This window comes from Oncorhynchus nerka, linkage group LG2, assembly GCF_034236695.1.
Source record: "Oncorhynchus nerka isolate Pitt River linkage group LG2, Oner_Uvic_2.0, whole genome shotgun sequence".
In the NCBI taxonomy this organism is placed as follows: Eukaryota; Metazoa; Chordata; class Actinopteri; order Salmoniformes; family Salmonidae; genus Oncorhynchus; species Oncorhynchus nerka.
In genome coordinates, this window is record NC_088397.1 from 19,193,599 (window position 1) to 19,213,783 (window position 20,185).

A 20,185-nucleotide genomic window follows, 5' to 3' on the forward strand; every position below is an offset into this window, starting at 1 on the left:
CCACTAAATAAACAGACATACACCAATTCCAAAAACAGTTGATTAAAGGGGGCTCAACTCCACTCTGAACAAGGGTAAGTGCTGTTTTTTAAATCTTATTTACTATGCTTAGCGATCGATGAGATGGTCATTAGTGGCATTACTCCGACTACAAACAAAATCTATTGAGATTTACTATTATGGAGACTATTAACAAACGTCTTTCTTTATTGTCAAATGTACAATGCTGTCACCTTTAACACGAGACAGAAAAGCTCTACTGGGAAAACAACAACAAAAGACCACATTAACAAAGGATGCATGTTTGCAAAGGTAACAGAGAAAGAGCAAACCAGTGATGTGCAGATGCCACTTTCGACTGTCGAGATGGACCCTCAAAGAGGATTCACGCAGCAAACCTGTCCAGTTTAGATCACTCACATTATTGTCTCTAATAATAGGTCATAGGTCACTCACGTTCTTTTTTAATCTTCTCCGACACTAGGAACTCATCCCTCTCAATGGTGGGAGCATAGTTACTCCCGACGACTCTCACAGCATACTGGAACTGGTGGGCTACTTCAGCTAAAATGTGAAATAGGGTTGAGTTGAAGTATCGAGCATGGAATATCGGCTTTTCCTAAACCATGTCACTACTAGTGAATGAATCTTTCAGACTGGTTCAAATCTTACAGATGCAGAAGGTTTCCCCTCAATCAGTAGCTGGCTCCCAATCTTACACTTTCTGGTAGTCATGCCAAGTGATAGAAAAATAAACTTTAGTACCTGCGCTCTAAAAAGTCAGGTAAACAATACTTTTTGTCTCATATTTCGAGCAGCTGAAAGACTTAACTGCACAGACAACCGGTATAGTAAGTTCAAACGTAATTGTAACGTAATTGTATTCAACGTGGCTTGTAAGGAAAATGTCCACGATTGTGCAGTGCTTTGTTTCAGACTGTATAACTTTACCAAGAATTGGTATCAAAGTCAGATTTATTGGGCAAACTTTCTGGCAGCCTGGCAAGCCAAGCTAGCTATCCCTAACTAGCTAACTTATTTGAAACAAGGCGTGGTTGGACTGTTGTCAACCGTATCTGCAGCTACCTATATGTAGCTATGACACACTTTTGGTAGTTAGCTAGTTAAAGCCTTGGATGTATCCATCACCTAAATACAAACAAGGGTCGAGCTAACGTTAGCTAGATGGCTAGCTAGCTGGGGTCCATACATAGCATGCCATCTCTGACTTGGCTGGCTAGGTGTATAGTTACTAGCTAGCCTAAGCTAACTAGCATTGGCTGTCACACAAACTTTACTTAACTACAAACTTCGTTAGCTACTGTAGCTAGATGGCGAGCTGAACGCTGGTATACAACTGTTATATCAGCATCACTGTTAAATGTTAGCTAGCTAGCAACAGACCAGGCTAGCTGCACATAACCGCGCCTGGCCAATCTAACTAGCTAGCATCATAGCTACCTTCGCTCTTCCCAGTGATCCTGCAGCAGAGACTTTGAAGGAGGACGTTGGGGGACTTTTGATCTAGGGCAGCCATTGCGTTGCAGTCTTTAGTTTTCCTTATCAGACACCAGCGATACTACTGGATGCAGTTGTACCCACTACGATTGCTCTTGCTTTGGGTTTCCACTCTCAGTAACAGCCATTTTAACGGAACCCGCCGAAAGCGTCCTGACTGGAGGCGTTGCTAGCAAGAAGAGATGGGAAAAATAAATGAAAATATTACCCTCCAAAACAAGGCAATGGCACTAAAGGTTCCCATGTCAGTTGTTCCTAGCCTTCGCCCCATGCTTATGGTGGTCAAATTGTAAGCGAAGTAGATAGCCAGTTGACTGTTAATTTTGAAATACATTTAAAATTATTTTATTGGAATTAATTGCAATGAAATACAGACTTATCGAAAGACAGTTATTTTGCTTATTTGCATTTCAGAACCAGGAGAGTGGACAGTTCCCAGACTTGGGGTACAAGGCAAGCATTTCATGACCCAATTAGTGGACAGCTTTCTATCTCAATTCAATTTCAATTCAAGGGCTTTATTGGCATGGAAAACACATATTAACATTGCCAAAGCAAGTGAAGTAGATAATAAATAAATGTGAAATTAACAATACAAATTAACAGTAAACATTACACTCACAAAAGTTCCAAAAGAAAAAAGAAATTTCAAATGTTATATTATGTCAATATACAGTATTGTAACAATGTGCAAATAGTTAAAGTACAAAAGGGAAAATTAATAAACATAAATATGGGTTGTAATTTACAATGGTGTTTGTTCTTCACTGGTTGCCCTTTTCTTGTAGCAACAGGTCACAAATATTGCTGCTGTGATGGCACACTGTGGAATTTCACCAATTGATATGGCCGTTTATCAAAATTGGATTTGTTTTCAAAGTCTTTGTGGGTCTGTGTAATCTGAGGGTAATATGTGTCTCTAATATGGTCATACATTGGGCAGGAGGTTAGGAAGTGAAGCTCAGTTTCCACCGCATTTTCTGGGCAGTGTGCACATAGCCTGTCTTCTCTTGAGAGCCAGGTCTGCCAACGACGGCCTTTCTCAATAGCAAGGCTATGCTCACTGAGTCTTTACATAGTCAAAGCTTTCCTTACGTTTGGGTCAGTCACAGTGGTCAGGTATTCTGCCACTGTGTACTCTGTTTAGGGCAAAATAGCATTCTAGTTTGCTCAGTTTTTTCCAACGTGTCAAGTAATTATCTTTTTGTTTTCTCATGATTCGGTTGGGTCTAATTGTGTCGCTGTGCTAGGGCTCTGTGGGGTCTGTTTGTGTTTGTGAACAGAGCCCCAGGACCAGCTTGCTTAGGGGACTCTTCTCCAGGTTCATCTCTCTGTAGGTGATGGCTTTATTATGGAAGGTTTGGGAATCACTTCCTTTTAGGTGGTTGTAGAATTTAACGTCTCTTTTCTGGATTTTGATAATTAGCGGGTATCGGCCTAATTCTGCTCTGCATGCATTATTTGGTGTTTTACATTGTACTGTAAGGGTTTTCCTGTGGTGGAGAAGCAGACCAAAATGCAGCGTGGTGGTTATTAATGTTCTTTAATAAAGGAACTAGACATGAAATAACTAACAAAACAATAAATGTGGAAAACCAAAAACAGTCCTATCTGGTGCAAACACAGAGACAGGAACAATCACCCACAAACACACAGTGAAACCCAGGCTACCTAAGTAAGATTCTCAATCAGAGACAACTAATGACACCTGCCTCTGATTGAGAACCATACTAGGCCGAAACATAGAAATACCCAAAACCTAGAAAAACAAACATAGACTGCCCACCCAACTCACGCCCTGACCATACTAAATAAATACAAAAGAAAGGAAATAAAGGTCAGAATGTGACATGTACACTGAGAATATTTTTGCAGAATTCTGCATGCAGTCTCAATTTGGTGTTTGTCCCATTTAGTGAATTATTGGTTGGAAAGCGAACCCCAGACCTCACAAACATAAAGGGCAATAGGTTCTACAACTGATTTAAGTCTCTCTCTCTCAATTAAATTCAATTAGCTCCTTTGGCATGACACTGTCCCTCATTAAATGGCAGGCAGCAATGCAGTGCACTGCCAACCCACAGCTCTCTGTGTCCTCCCGCAACAAGATGGTTAGCCTATCCGCATCAGAGAGGTCTTTGAAACCTTGAATAAGGGTTTCAAATTTGGGAAAATGACACTCTCTAATTGTTTTATATTTGTGACATTTTGTCAGGAAATACAGCTCTGTTTTGCTTTCTGCTGTGGTGCAGTGGTTGCACAGATTTTCCTCTGCAGGGTGCCATGTTTTGTTTTGACTGGGTGCTGATACAGAACCCCTCCACTGGTTTCTTGGGCTCAGTGCTAGTGAATGACGCTCAACCTGTCTTCATCATAAGGGAGGTTTCTGAGTCAAAGATGAACAGGGTGATTAGCTCACTAAAGAACTCTAAAGCCAAAGATGTGTTTGGGCTGGACTCTACATTTCTTAAAAACTACAAAGAGTCACTCATTGGCCCCATTACTAAGGTCACCAACACATCAATTGGTCTCGGGGTGTTTCCAAGGGTATGGATGTCGGCCATAATAACGGCCATCTTTAAATCAGGCGACCCTGCTGACGTGAGTAACTACAGGCCCATTAGTATACTACCTGTGATGTCAAAGGTTGTTGAAAAGTGTGTAGCAGAACAACTGATTGCCCATCTCAACAACAGCCCGTTCACATTACACTCCATGCAGTTTGGCTTCAGAGCGAAACACTCCACAGAAACGGCCAACTGCTTTCTTCTGGAAAATGTGAAGTCCAAGATGGACAAAGGGGGCATTGTTGGGGCTGTGTTTCTGGACCTAAGGAAGGCTTTTGATACTGTTAACCATGAGATTCTCATCACAAAATTGTCCAAGTTCAACTTTTCCCCCGATGCCTTGAGATGGATGAAATCATACCTTGAAGGCAGAACTCAGTGTGTCAGAGTGAGCAATGAGCTGTCGCCCACTCTTAGCTATGATGTGGGCGTGCCCCAAGGGTCAATACTGGGGCCCCTCCTGTTCTGTCAGGATTTGGCCAGGGTTGTTCTGGTTTTTGGTCACTAGATGCCCCCATTGTGCTTTTTGACCTTTTGTTTTCCCTTGATCCCCATTATTATTTGCACCTGTGCCTTGTTTCCCCTGATTGTATTTAAACCCTTAGTTTTCCTCAGTTCTTTGCTCTGTGTTTGAATGTTAGCACCCAGCCCTAGTATTCTGTGAACTCTTGTTGATCCCGGTGGACTCTCTTGTGGAATTCTGTTTTTGTTCTTGTTTATTTATTTTTGAGTATCTTTTGAGGCTTTTTATGCTATACCTACCACCTTGTGGATTTACCTTTTTGTCTTGGAGGATTACCTTTGTTCTTGTGGAATTCCTTTTGAGGTTGTGGAGTTACATGTTTTCCTGAAGGACTTCACGTTTTACTTCATTAAATACACCGTCTCAAGTACTGCTGTGTCTGCCTCATCTTCTGGGTTCTGCCGACTATTCGTGGCTCAGTTGGTTAAGTGACTGTTTCTCACTCCGGAGACCCGGGTTCGTAACCGGGTCCTGACATGTTAAGCCTGTACATTAATGATCTGCCTTCTGTCTGTACTGGGTCTGAAATTCAAATGTATGCAGATGATAGTGATATATGTGCATGCAAAGAGCAAACAACAAGCTGCACAAGAACTCACTACTGTAATGGTCCAGGTTACAAAGTGGCTCAGTGACTTGTGTTTGCATCTCAATGTGAAAAGAACTGTTTACATGTTCTTCACAAAGAGGGCAACAGATGCTACTGAACCAGATGTCTGTGTCAGGGGAGAAGCTCCAGGTGGTATCTGATTTTAAGTACTTTGGCATCATACTTGATTCCAACTTCTTTTTTAAAAAGCATGTGAAAAAGGTCATTCAGATAATTTCCGATTTATACGAAATTGTTTGACTACAGAGGTAGCAAAACTGTACCTCAAATCTATGATACTCCCCCACTTAACATACTGCTTGACTAGTTGGGCCCAAGCTTGCTGTACAACATTAAAACCTATTCAGTCTGTCTACAAACAGGATCTCAAAGTGCTTGATAGGAAGCCCAATAGCCACCATCACTGTTACATCCTCAGAAAGCATGAGCTCCTGAGTTGGGAAAATCTTGTGCAATACACCGACGCATGTCTTGTATTCAAGATCCTAAATGGCCTGGCCCCCCCCCACTCAATATTTTTGTTAAACAGAAAACCCAAACATATGGCAGCAGATCCACAAGGTCTGCCATGAGAGGTGACTGTATAGCTCCCTTAAGGAAAAGCACCTTTAGTAAATTTGCTTTCTCTGTGAGCGCTTCCCATGTCTGGAATACACTGCCTTCAGACACACAACTGCACCACCTATCACACTTTCACAAAATGCATGAATACATTTACATTACATTTAAGTCATTTAGCAGACGCTCTTATCCAGAGCGACTTACAAATTGGTGCGTTCACCTTAAGACATCCAGTGGAACAGCCACTTTACAATAGTGCATCTAAATCTTTTAAGGGGGGGTGAGAAGGATTACTTTATCCTATCCTAGGTATTCCTGAAAGAGGTGGGGTTTCAGGTGTCTCCGGAAGGTGGTGATTGACTCCGCTGTCCTGGCGTCGTGAGGGAGTTTGTTCCACCATTGGGGGCCAGAGCAGCGAACAGTTTTGACTGGGCTGCGCGGGAACTGTACTTCCTCAGTGGTAGGGAGGCGAGCAGGCCAGAGGTGGATGAACGCAGTGCCCTTGTTTGGGTGTAGGGCCTGATCAGAGCCTGGAGGTACTGAGGTGCCGTTCCCCTCACAGCTCCGTAGGCAAGCACCATGGTCTTGTAGCGGATGCGAGCTTCAACTGGAAGCCAGTGGAGAGAGCGGAGGAGCGGGGTGACGTGAGAGAACTTGGGAAGGTTGAACACCAGACGGGCTGCGGCGTTCTGGATGAGTTGTAGGGGTTTAATGGCACAGGCAGGGAGCCCAGCCAACAGCGAGTTGCAGTAATCCAGACGGGAGATGACAAGTGCCTGGATTAGGACCTGCGCTGCTTCCTGTGTGAGGCAGGGTCGTACTCTGCGGATGTTGTAGAGCATGAACCTACAAGAACGGGCCACCGCCTTGATGTTAGTTGAGAACGTCAGGGTGTTGTCCAGGATCACGCCAAGGTTCTTAGCGCTCATGGCTAAAGGTCAATCAGATTTGTGATCATAATCCCTAGCTGTGTGTTGCCGCTTTCCATGTCTGTTGTCTGTAGCTTGTGAGGTGTGGAAACACTTTGTTGCTTTTATGAATTTTGTCTTGCTGCTTTTTGTTCTGTCTGTATGCTATGTCTTGCTTGTCCTATGTTTCTGTCTGTATGCTATGTCTTGCTTGTCCTATGTTGCTCTGCGTGTGCTCACTGCTCAATGATTGTCTATATTGTAATTGTTTTTAATAACCTGCCCAGGGACTGCGGTTGAAAATGAGCCGGCTGGCTAAAACCGGCACTTTTACTGAAACGTTGATTAATGTGCACTGTCCCTGTAAAAAATAAAATAATCTCAAACTCAAACTCAGACTGTGTTGTAATTTGGTTGGATCTGATATATTGGATGTTCTGGTCCTAAGGTGTCAGTGTGTTAGTAGAACAGGTTTGTGAACTCTCTCCCTCTCACAAACACACACACTTTTTGATTTAAGTTTATTATAGCCTGCATATGCCAAAATGAATTAGGCTTTATGGTTCAAAACCTTACCATGGTGCGCTGCCATGCATTAACGGGGAATTTGCCATTCCATTTGGTTTCTAACTCTTAGTGTATGCAACAGTTTTGTGAATTAGTTAAGAACCTCTTTAGGATTGGCCCCTTTTTTCCAATTTTCGCCTAAAATAACATACCCAGATCTAACTGCCTGTAGCTCAGGCCCTGAAAGCAAGGATATGCATATTCTTGGTACCATTTGAAAGGAAACACGTTGAAGTTTGTGGAAATGTGAAAGGAATGTAGGAGAATATAACACATTAGATCGGGTAAAAGACAATACCAAACAAAATAAACTGTAGTTTTGTATTTTTTTTGTACCATCATCTTTGAAATGCAAGAGAAAGGCCATAATGTATTATTCCAGCCCGGGTGCAATTTAGATGTAGTGCATGTGCAAAGTTTGAGACTGATCCAAGCAACCATTGTATTTCTGTTCAAAATGTTGAATCAAGACTGCCCAAATGGGCCTAATTTGTTTATTAATAACTTTTCATGTTCAAAACTGTGCACTCTCCTCAAACAATAGCATCGTATTCTTTCACTGTAATAGCTACTGTAAATTGGACAGAGCAGTTAGATTAACAATAATGTATGGGTTCTGCCAATATCAGATATGTCTATGTCCTGGGAAATGTTCTTGTTACTTACAACCTCATGCTAATCGCATTAGCCTACATTAGCTCAACCGTCCGCAGGGGACCCACCAATCCTGAATAAGTTTTTTAAGCGATTCTGCTGAGAAAAGACATGAGCATGCATGCCTGACCGAAACTGATACATTCCAGTAGGCAAGTGTGTGACACTATATTGCGCAAGCGCTTACGGCTCCCAGTGACGTAGCCTATGATGGAAGAAAAACGTTTATTTCCCACAGCCGAGAGCCAAGAAGATTACCCGCGCGAGGAAGGTGAGAGAGAGAAGGCAGGAGAGGGAAAAGAAGACGCTACTTCTGACTAGTAGAAGTAGGCGACTTTGCGTCTGAAACATTAGGGAAAAAGAATACCGCACTGGCTGCTGAATCATAGACTAACATGTCAGCATATGAATGAAACCAGAACTATGAAAGCGCGTGGGCATTTGAGCTTTACCTTTCATAGAGAGACCAATAGGTGACTGACTGATTGTATAGGATTACAATAGTCGCACCCAGACTATTATAGTTCTTAGGCAGAAAAGGGGGACCGTCCGAAAATCATGGAGTATAGAGTAGAAATAAAAATTAGCTAGCGTTAAAAGATTAAAGAAGACTGCAAAAAAGAAATTGCCCGGAGCATCTGGAACCTGTTAAATAATGGATTTTAGCTCTATTCGCAAATTGATCACCAGATGGGTAAGTAGCCTATTGCACTGAATTACTTTCTTGGAATCGATTTGCTTGTGCCAAAGCAAAAGTCTATGGGGTTTAGCCTACTATTGTATAGTAGGCTACCAACTTGTTGGTCAGGTTGTTGCGGTTTTATAGTCTATTCTCGATTTAACATTGTTGCGTTTCTATGAACAATTGTGTGTTTCCATTTCCCATGTTGCCCTTTACACTCGTACCCATATACCGGATGAAAATGATAGATTACGGCACTAATAAACTCCTAAAAAAATATCCCAATGCCCCAGGGCAGTGATTGGGGACACTGCCCTGTGTAGGGTGCCGTCTTTCGGAAGGGACGTTAAACGGGTGTCCTGACTCTCTGAGGTCATTAAAGATCCCATAGCACTTATCGTAAGAGTAAGGGTGTTAACCCCGGTGTCCTGGCTAAATTCCTAATCTGGCCCTCAAACCATCACGATCACCTAATAATCCCCAGTTTACAATTGGCTCATTCATCCCCCTCCTCTCCCCTGTAACTATTCCCCAGGTCGTTGCTGCAAATGAGAACGTGTTCTCAAACTTACCTGGTAAAATAACGGATAAATAAATACATTTGGAAGGTAATGGCTGTACAGGAACACTCAATACATGACGTCAGAGCTCCGGCTCTGCACTTCACGGCGCTGTGTGGGTTTTGACTGACAGCCTTTATGAATTTGAGTACCACGCACGACAAAAAGTTACCCCTAACCCACCCTCTAATTGGGCAACATTTTGCACATTTTTTGTTCTCTGAATAAATTAAGATGATTTTATGTATTTTGAAAGATGAGACATTGAGGATTATAGTAAATACCGCTTTGATGTCATACAAGCAAGCCAAACAGTGAGTCCAAATGTGAACTTCACATTTCGAAATAAAACTCATGCCGTATACAGTGTCAACGTTTATGATCATTATGTTTTATGTACAGTTACAAGATGACATGTCGTCATACCCTATGTTGTTCTGAACAGAATGAGACTTTGTTTATTGTGAAGAAAATGTGTCGTGGCACACGCACCCGAATGCACTAATGACTCCTTTCTATGTACACCACAATTACGATCTGTTTCTCTGAATTGCCTTGTGAAAGCTGTTAGTTCGTATTTTATAATTTAGCTAGACATGATGGCAATAGAACAAGCTTTCAAATCATGCCCACCTGACCCAGACTGCGATTTATAACGGGCCGTTTTTGGAATGTAAACATAACAATAATGCAATTGAACTCATGAGGTAGAGACCCCTGGTAAAGTTCTGTAAAACAGCAACAACCCAATAATGCAAATATACACTTCTACCAATTTATTTATGTTCTGTGTTGCATGTTAAAAGATGAAGCAAAAAATATTACAGATGTCCATAAACCACCTGTTCATAAATTTACATCAGAGGAGGCTGGTGGGAGGAGCTATAGGAGGACAGGCTCATTGTAATGAATGGAATAAATGGAACGGATTCAAACATGGTTTCCATATGTTGGATGTGTTTTGATACCGTTCCATTTGTTCTATTTCAGCTATTTCAGCTAATGAGCCCATCTCCTATAGCTCCTCCCACCAGCCTCCTCTGGCTTACCTAACACTCCTTTTTTCTTTAGACATTAGACCACCAGCCTCCTCGGGCTTACCTAAAGCAAACAAACACTCCTTTTTCTTTACACATTAGACCATATGACTAGTGTAGTTGTGTGGAGAATGATGTAATCCAGTGGTTTTAGGGCTGATGTGTGCTGCTGGGGAAATCAATAGGTTACATCGGAGCCTATGGGCCGTGGGTTATCCAGTTCAGTACAGTAATGCGTGTTTGGCTCTAATCCAGAGGGCTGCTCCCATGAGGCCACGGGGTTCGAGGCATTTGGAGAAGCTTATGGACATATTACTGACTGTAGCCAAGCAATGCGGCTTGGTTGGGTTGTGTTTCGGAGGACGCATGGCTCTCGACCTTCGCCTCTCCCGAGCCCGTATGGGAGTTGTAGCGATGAGACAAGACGGTAACTACTAACAATTGGATACCACGCAATTGGGGAGAAAAAGGGGGTAAAAAAATCAAATACATTTTTAAAAACTACACAGAACATCAATGGACTAGTCGGGGTATACATGCGAGTCGTCCAGCGCGTCACCTCTGAAGGGCATGACTGTAGCCGCGTGTTGAGACGTGTGTTTATCAGCAAACAGACTGGCTTACAGACAGACTCTGATTCACACAGCCTCGCTCTGTTGAGAGATGATGGGCGTGAATTAAAGAACAGCAAATAGTGATGTTGTCTTGGTGATTGGCTACAAACCTACACCCATAGGACTTCACTATATACATGACTATTGAATAACATACTGTAACTTTTGATGGGCATCAATGGTATCTATTAGAGAGCAGTCCTGTGACAGTGAGTAGAGGGAGAGAGGAAGGCAACCCATTGGATGCAGTACGCACTGGGTTAGTTAGTCACGAAAAGCTCGGGCCCCCCTGAACTTTGATCTAATGCGTAGAAATGCTGTCTGGCGTTAGGAGAGGAGGAGATTTCCACACACACACACACACACACGCACACACACACACAGACACACACACAGACACACACGCACACACACACGCACACACACACGTGCACGCGCACACGCACACGCACACACACGCACACGCACACACACACACAGACACACACACAGACACACACGCACACACACGCACACACACGCACACGCACGCACGCACGCACGCACGCACGCACACGCACGCACGCGCACGCACGCACACACACACACACACACACACACACACACACACACACACACACACACACACACACACACGCACGCACACACACGCACACACACGCACACACACACACAGGCACACACACACAGGCACACACACACACACACACACGCACACACACACACAGACACACACACACACACACACAGACACAGACACACACACACAGACACACACACACACACACACACACACACACACACACACACACACACACACACACACACACACACACACACACACACACACACACACACACAGTTATACAAGTGTACCTTTTTTAGGTTGACAATTTCAAATTGTCATTCCCGCAAAAGTGTTCAAAGGCAGCCCTGTAATCTTTGTAGCTGTCAGTTTGCACAAGGTGCCCGCTGTTCCTCGCCTATGATGTATTGGTGGGTTATGAAACCAAAATACTAATTCATCCATAGAGCTGAAGCCGTGAGTGAAATTGCTGTTTCTTACAATGATGAGGCTCGTTGTACAGACTTTTTTCTGTGTGTAGCACTGTGTTTTGGGCTCATCCCCTGACAATGGTTTGTTACTAATGAATACGTTATTCCTTTGGGGTAATTCCCTGTGTTCTGCCTCGGGGGAAATCAGCCAGGACACAGGAATCAGGACATTATCAATGATTCTGTCATCAGTCTCAGCCAATGACATCTGTTCTCTATTCAATTATTTGGTTCCCGGAGCAGCTACTCTTCCCTATTCCTGAGGGTTCACTCAAAACACAAGTACAAAATCATACACAGAAACATAGAAACAACAACAGCATAGAGACAGTAATGCATTATTCATTAACACGAAGGTGAGCGATGAAACATGTATGAAGCAGATCGGGCGACCGACCGACAGACAGACACAAGCACATAGGAACAGTAACACACTGGTCAATACTAGAAAGGTGGGACTGAGCCTGAAACTCTCGGGCCGTGGCTGTTTGGCTGCTGACTAATCAGCTCGTCTGGACAGGAAGTCTCTCTCCTGCTGACTTCCTGTCTCCTGGGGATTAGGTGAGGAGTGGGGGAGCTCTCTCTCTCGCTGTCCACATAGATAGATAATCTCATTTATACTTGCCAGGGGGAGGGACCTTAATGAAACACTAGAACCATGTCATGATATAATGGGATCACGTTGTTTAGAGGTGATTATGAGGTGAATATACAGACATGTAAATGATCATATCTGACTGCACAATGGATCTCTCCAACTGGGACAAGAAGATATTGAATTAACTTGCTTTGAAAGGGAAACTCATGAGCATGTAATGTTACCATTATGTAATGTAGCCTATACTCTGTTATATTAGATGTACTGTATAGCATGTTCTTAGTGTTTCATTATTCCTGGTAGTCAGTAATACAGTACTACAGCATCTGTGTCCACCAGTGGGATATTTACACAGGGTCTACTGCCTATGTATGGTGTTGTGACTGTTGTGCTGTGTTTCTAGGGACAGAACGAGACAGGAGGGACGTTTTGGGATTAGTAGGATCTGAGCTAAACGGATAACGGGTCATGACACCACTTGTCGTTAGCGTTTAGACTTAGGATCCGGTCAGGGGTTTCTAAAGTTCACACAAACATTTTATCTGATCAAAAAATATTTTTGCTGTTGTTGTGTAAATTCCATCAATTCAAAAGCTGTACTGTACATTACAATATGATGTAATATGCTTGATTTCTTTAAAACCATTTTTCTGATATAAAGAAAAATAAGCTCATTTCCTTGAAGTAGACTTGCTGCATGAAAATACTATGCAACTCTCAATGGACATGAGTACGTATTTCCCCTGAAGACCTCACTCATAGAGCTTCGACTCAAGCTTCCCGTATTGATCTAGCTGTAGCCAGGTTAAATAGCAGGTATTATGACTGTGTGAGCTGTGTAATCACAGTGTTATCACACCTCGCTGCACCCACCCCTCTGTGTCTCTCGGTCCAGGGTCTTTCAGCCAGGTGGTAATAACATATGACTTAACACCCTCATACTGTACGTGTGTCTCTGTGCGGACAGACTGGGCTACTTCTTGAACCGGGATCCACAGAGCTCCTCCTTATTCCATTTTGTCTTGTTGCTCTCCTTTAAGTATCCAGTTCATTCCTTTCCATCCAATAACAATGACATTCTACTTTCCATTCATTTGGTTCCAACATGGTGCCCATCATAATTCTAGAATCTCAAAGCAAGTTGACCACCAAACTCTGTATATCTTTGGCCCTGCCTATAACTATTGAGCTGCTACAGCTCCAGTATTACCAACCGTACTGCTGAGTATCAACCTACACAGGGAGGGCCCTGTGGACCAAGAGGCTGATGATGGATTGCAGTGATTTAATAGAGCAGAAAAGGCCACATCAGGAGAGATTGAGCCAGTGAGTGTTTGAACTTGGTAATGTTCCACGTGTTGGTCCCGGCCCTTGGATAGGAACACTAAAGAGTGCTGATAAAGGGGGGCAGAACCCTTAATGCCGCCCCCCTCAGAGAATCAGATCTCACTACACAGCACACACTCATTCTTTAGAGATCACACAGAGACAGGAACATTGCTCAGGTGCATCTCAAAAGGTTGAAATGGCTTTGGGCTCAATTCAATCCAATCTCAATGACAGTACTCCCTTTCTTTTAGCAGTGTTTTGTTATTAGGTCACTGGTCCCAGAGCCCAGAGGGAGCTGCTCAAAACCTGTTCCATGTGATCCAACTGAAACGGTTCTAATCTACAGTGATGTCAGGATGAAAGTAGCCCAGCACGACACATTCATAAAACTGAATGTAGATAGAAATGTGATAGAACACTGTGTGATAGAACATTGTCCATTCTACACAATACATTTCTACGTGGAGGGATCGTTCAGTACATTCTGTCCTTGAGAACAGAGCCCCTCTACCTATCCACAGCAGCGTCAGAGGAGAATGAGCCAGCCTAGCACAGCAGACAGTGGTGATGTAATAGCAATGGATGGTGGATGAGCGTTTGTCAGTTTGATAGGACCTTAGTGAAGTGAAGCGTGAAAGTCCTCACTGTTCGAATAGGAGAGATTCTCAACTTCTAGACTTGATGAACTGCACGCTCAGCCTGGAAATACATTATGAGAGATAGAGAGAGCTTGACATTCCCTTTGATCTATTATGACTGATATTAATCAGATTAATGACGAGCGACTAGTTAAAACAGGACGTCCCTCCTCATGGTCCCCAGCTGGGATGGAAATGGTGAGCTAATGGTTAAATAATTGTCAGAATTCTTGAAGAATGTGCCATGACAACTTGGAGACACACTCTGTCCTTGGAATAACTTGTGTGAATGAGTGTAAGACAGAGGGGGGGGGGGGGCAGACTGTCACTGAGTAAAAGAGGAAGAGATGGCGAGAGGAAGTGAAAGAGAGGGGGGAGTGGCTGAGGGCACAGGTGGCAGCTTTATTTCACGGCTGATAGGGAGCTAATGAAACACACTGAGGCGTAGTACTATTTTATCCACTGTGTCAACACCATAGGTGAGAGCCGTGGTGCAGCTTACCATAATATAGATCCTCCTCCTGTTCCCACAGTGACGACCAAGGACATCAGGGTTCATGCACCCAGCTCTCTGGCCCGTGTCCGGACGAGCGGAGCGGAAAATCAGTGTGTGATCTCCTTAAAAACCTCTTTTCAGGGTTATAATGGAGCACAAAGACTAGTTCGATTAGAAGTTAATGGTTGGTTCTATAGACGTCACGCTGCTGATGTGTTTAAGCTGTGACCGCTGACCTTTCAACATTGGTTGTCGTCATAGAAAACATGTTAAACACTCATGTGATTGACTGTCTATGGTTTGTCTGTCATACATAATGTACAAGAAAGGTCGTCTGAAAACTAGAACAAAGACATGGCAGTCTGAAAACTAGAACAAAGACATGGCAGTCTGAAAACTAGAACAAAGACATGGCAGCGTCTGAATTTGAACTTTGGTCTTCATCACTTTAGGATGTGTTTTCTGCAGCAGAAATCTGATAGTGTCAACGTGCCATTCCGTTTTGAAATTAATCAAAGATAATTATATTTTCCTGAATTGTAACATGTTATAACAAGATCCTGCTACAACTTTGTTGTCTCTGATCATCAGAGCAAGACCTCAGTCTCATAGAGGAAGACCTCAGTCTCATAGAGGAAGACCTCAGTCTCATAGAGGAAGACCTCAGTCTCATAGAGGAAGACCTCAGTCTCACAGAGGAAGACCTCAGTCTCATAGAGGAAGACCTCAGTCTCACAGAGGAAGACCTCAGTCTCATAGAGGAAGACCTCAGTCTCATAGAGGATGACCTCAGTCTCATAGAGGAAGACCTCAGTCTCATAGAGGAAGACCTCAGTCTCATAGAGGAAGACCTCAGTCTCACAGAGGAAGACCTCAGTCTCATAGAGGAAGACCTCAGTCTCATAGAGGAAGACCTCAGTCTCATAGAGGAAGACCTCAGTCTCACAGAGGAAGACCTCAGTCTCACAGAGGAAGACCTCAGTCTCATAGAGGAAGACCTCAGTCTCACAGAGGAAGACCTCAGTCTCATAGAGGTTGCCTCAGTCTCATAGAGGAAGACCTCAGTCTCACAGAGGAAGACCTCAGTCTCATAGAGGAAGACCTCAGTCTCACAGAGGAAGACCTCAGTCTCATAGAGGAAGACCTCAGTCTCACAGAGGAAGACCTCAGTCTCACAGAGGAAGACCTCAGTCTCATAGAGGAAGACCTCAGTCTCATAGAGGAAGACCTCAGTCTCATAGAGGAAGACGTCAGTCTCACAGAGGAAGACCTCAGTCTCACAGAGGAAGACCTCAGTCTCACAGAGGAAGACCTCAGTCTCATAGAGGAAGACCTCAGTCTCATAGAGGAAGACCTCAGTCTCATAGAGGAAGACCTCAGTCTCATAGAGGAAGACCTCAGTCTCACAGAGGAAGACCTCAGTCTCATAGAGGAAGACCTCAGTCTCATAGAGGAAGACCTCAGTCTCATAGAGGAAGACCTCAGTCTCACAGAGGAAGACCTCAGTCTCATAGAGGAAGACCTCAGTCTCATAGAGGAAGACCTCAGTCTCATAGAGGAAGACCTCAGTCTCATAGAGGAAGACCTCAGTGTAGACAGAGGGATTTTGTTTCCCTGGAGTACTGGGTCATTGGATCATCATGTGACCGCCCACCAGCCAGGATGACTGGGGTGAGACAGTAGCATTACACACACACACAGGAAAAGGGGAAAGGTTTCGCCAACTGAAGCCGGTAACAAGAGAGAGAAGGGGTGGGGGAATGAGAGAGAGAAGGGGTGGGGGAATGAGAGAGAAAAGGGGTGGGGGAATGAGAGAGAGAAGGGGTGGGGGAATGAGAGAGAGAAGGGGTGGGGGAATGAGAGAGAGAAGGGGTGGGGGAATGAGAGAGAGAAGGGGTGGGGGAATGAGAGAGAAAAGGGGTGGGGGAATGAGAGAGAAAAGGGGTGGGGGAATGAGAGAGAGAAGGGGTGGGGAATGAGAGAGAAAAGGGGTGGGGGAATGAGAGAGAAAAGGGGTGGGGGAATGAGAGAGAGAAGGGGTGGGGGAATGAGAGAGAAAAGGGGTGGGGGAATGAGAGAGAGAAGGGGTGGGGGAATGAGAGAGAAAAGGGGTGGGGGAATGAGAGAGAAAAGGGGTGGGGGAATGAGAGAGAGAAGGGGTGGAGGAATGAGAGAGAGAAGGGGTGGGGGAATGAGAGAGAGAAGGGGTGGGGGAATGAGAGAGAGAAGGGGTGGGGGAATGAGAGAGAAAAGGGGTGGGGGAATGAGAGAGAAAAGGGGTGGGGGAATGAGAGAGAGGCTTTATAATAACGTGGTGATGGAAGTCAAATTGAATTGTCTGGGTAATAAAAACAATCTCTTCACGCTCTGAACTGTGGTTGAGTGGATTGTGAGGACATGGAAAGTGCTGGAATGGGGGGTTTCTGAGGTCATTGTGTCACCACTGACTAAAGTAGGCATAAATATACACTGAGTGTACAAAACATTAGGAACTCCTTCCCCCCCTTGTCACAGAACAGCCTTAAGTCATCGGGGCATGGACGCCTAAAAGGTGTCAAAAACGTTCCTAGGGGATTGTGTCAAGTTGGCTGTATGTCCTTTGGGTGGTCGACTATTCTTGATACACACAGCAGCATTGCAGTTCTTGACACACTCAAACAGGTGCGCCTGACACCTACTACCCGTTCAAAGGCAGTTCAATGTTTTGTCTTGTCCATTCACCCTCTGAATGGCACACATACACAATCCATTTTCAATACTTAAAAATCATTCTTTAACCTGTCTCCTCACCTACACTGATTGAGGAGGATTAAACAAGTAAATGAATAAGGGATCATAGCTTTCATGCAGAGCTGCTGTGAAGGAAAGAAGTGAGTTTTATCAAAGAAGTGAGTTTGTGTTTATACAGGAACTCCTGCCCCCACCTACCGTCAACCAATCATTATAGCTATACGGAACCCCGCCCTGTGCAATTGGGTCCTGGACTTCCTGACGGGCCGTCCCCAGGTGGTGAAGATAGGAAACAACATCTCTACTTCGCTGATCCTCAACACTGGGGCCCCACAAGTGTGTGTGCTCAGCCCTCTCCTGTACTCCCTGTTCACCCATGACTGCGTGGCCATGGGTGATGTTGATTATGGCAGCCCCCCGCACCTCTCTGATTCAGAGGGTTTGGGTTAAATGCGGAAGACACATTTCAGTTGAATGCATTCAGTTGTACAACTGACTAGGTATCCCCCTTTCCCAAACCAACTGCCCTCCAGGACACTTACAGCACCTGATGTGACAGGATCATCAAGGACATCAACCACCCGAGCCACTGCCTGTTCACACCGCTACCATCCAGAAGGCGAGGTCAGTACAGGTGCATCAAAGCTGGGACCGAGAGACTGAAAAACAGCTTCTATCTCAAGGCCATCAGACTGTTAAACAGCCATCACTAACACAGAGAGGCTGCTGCCTACACACAGACTTGAAATCATTGGCCACTTTAATAAATAGATCACTAGTCACTTTAATAATGTAACTTTAATAATGTTTACATATCTTGCATTACTCATCTCATATGTATATACTGTATTCTATACCATCTATTGCATCTTGCCTATGTCGCTCTGTCATTGCTCATCCATATATTTATATTCTTATTCCATTTCTTTACTTAGATTTGTGTGTATTAGGTAGTTGTTGGGGACTTGTTAGATATTGCTGCACTGTAGGAACTAAAAGCACAAGCATTTTGCCACACTCACAATAACATCTGCTAACCATGTGTATGTGACCAATAACATTTGATTTGATTTACCTGGTCAGTCTGTCATGGAAAGAGCAGGTGACCTTAATGTTTTGTACATTCAGTGTGTGTATATCTGTCATATCCTGTGATCAAATATCACAGATGATCGTATTCGTTGTCCACATATTGTGAGTGGGCTGAGGCACCGTAATGATACAAGTATTACAATTCGCTTCATTGCCTAATCTGATCTCACAAAGACATTCTTTTTCAACTTTTACTTTGCGAGCTCCGTGAACTTCAGAACAGATTTCCATTGTTTCAGTATCACTTCCCTACCAGGTCCTTTTGTCTCTGCGTGCTTAGAAATCCCTCAGTCTAGGTCTGTAATCTGCTAAATGATCTATTTAAAGATAGCTGGCTCTTGCTGGCAGCCTTTTGTCTATCAAACGCCTGGTGAGGTGAGTGGATACAATGTGCCCACAGATCGATTTGAAGCGTTTAGGAGAGAAGAGCGAGGCTGCTGTCAGTGATCAGACGGAGAGGTATTGGGTTGTTGAGTGAGTGTGAGCGAGATTTCTGCTAGTCAGAACAATTCAGCTTCAAGTCAGAAAAAAATAACCTCAACTCTCTCCGTTCAAAACTTTCACTGGTATCGATTTTCAATGTTTTCATTCAAATGAACGAAATAAAGGGTTAAAGGAGTCAGAGCTGTTACTGTGGTCTGTGTTGTCCCCTGGCTGGCTCCTAGCTCTATGATAGGGAGGTTCCTGACAGGTCTATGCTATTTTTGGTCCTGGCTTTAGCTGGTGAATGTTTTATAGGTAGTAGGAGATTGACTGGTGCTGCTAAGGTGAGAGTGTAGTGAAGTGATGCCACAGGGCCAACACACACACGCCTGGCTCTAGTCTGGAGGATTAGCACCACAGACAGACAGCCTTAAAGCCTCTGTATGGTCAATCTGAGGTCTGCAGTGGCTGTACAGCATTTACTGAGATACGGCCTCTGCAGAAGTCAGGGCATGTATACTTCTTACGCTTCGCGGAGCAGAGCTGTTGTGACGGAAGTTGTCAAAGAAGTGTTTGTGTTTATACAGGAAGTCCCAATCATGTCAATGCAGAGCTTTACGAGCCCTCCTCATTGTTACAGTATGTGGGCAGTGCACGGCGATGTAACCTTTTACACTGAGACCAGAGAGACACTGTGACGCTCACACTTACACCTCCGCTAGGTTTTTGAACACAGACTTAGAATTGACAGGTCTATTTTTGGCATTTCTGTTCTGGCGTCTGTTCTATTGTCGTTTGATACATTCTTAGCTACTTTTATTTAATCAGTGGAGTCCAGTTGAGACCAGTGTTCATTTTCAATGGTGGCCTGAGACCACAAAGCAAAAGATTTTAAAGAAATATAACAAGATCCAATGACAAGTACATCACATTAGAACATCAGCAACATCACAGCCTTCATTAACAAGCTACTAAATCAATCAGTCAAAACTATTGCACACCTCTGTGAACTCATTCATTAT

At 44.0% G+C, this 20,185-nt stretch overlaps 2 protein-coding genes across 2 annotated transcripts in view; one reads left to right on the plus strand and one right to left on the minus strand.

Annotated features, from left to right (window-relative positions):
- Window positions 1-1,698, minus strand: part of LOC115120506 (gamma-tubulin complex component 3 homolog) — a 28,678-nt gene extending 26,980 nt beyond the window's left edge. The window contains exons 1-2 of the mRNA XM_029649454.2: window positions 1,462-1,698; window positions 457-564 (exon numbers count right to left, since the gene is read on the minus strand). Of these exons, the coding sequence (XP_029505314.2) occupies window positions 457-564; window positions 1,462-1,537 (184 nt within the window). The 5' untranslated portion in view covers window positions 1,538-1,698. The remainder of the gene's footprint in view (window positions 1-456; window positions 565-1,461) is intronic.
- Window positions 1,699-8,160: 6,462 nt separating this feature from the next.
- Window positions 8,161-20,185, plus strand: part of LOC115124834 (phospholipid-transporting ATPase IH-like) — a 143,758-nt gene continuing 131,733 nt past the window's right edge. Inside the window, exon 1 of the mRNA XM_065024410.1 lies at window positions 8,161-8,602. Coding sequence (XP_064880482.1) covers window positions 8,564-8,602 — 39 coding nt within the window. The 5' untranslated portion in view covers window positions 8,161-8,563. The remainder of the gene's footprint in view (window positions 8,603-20,185) is intronic.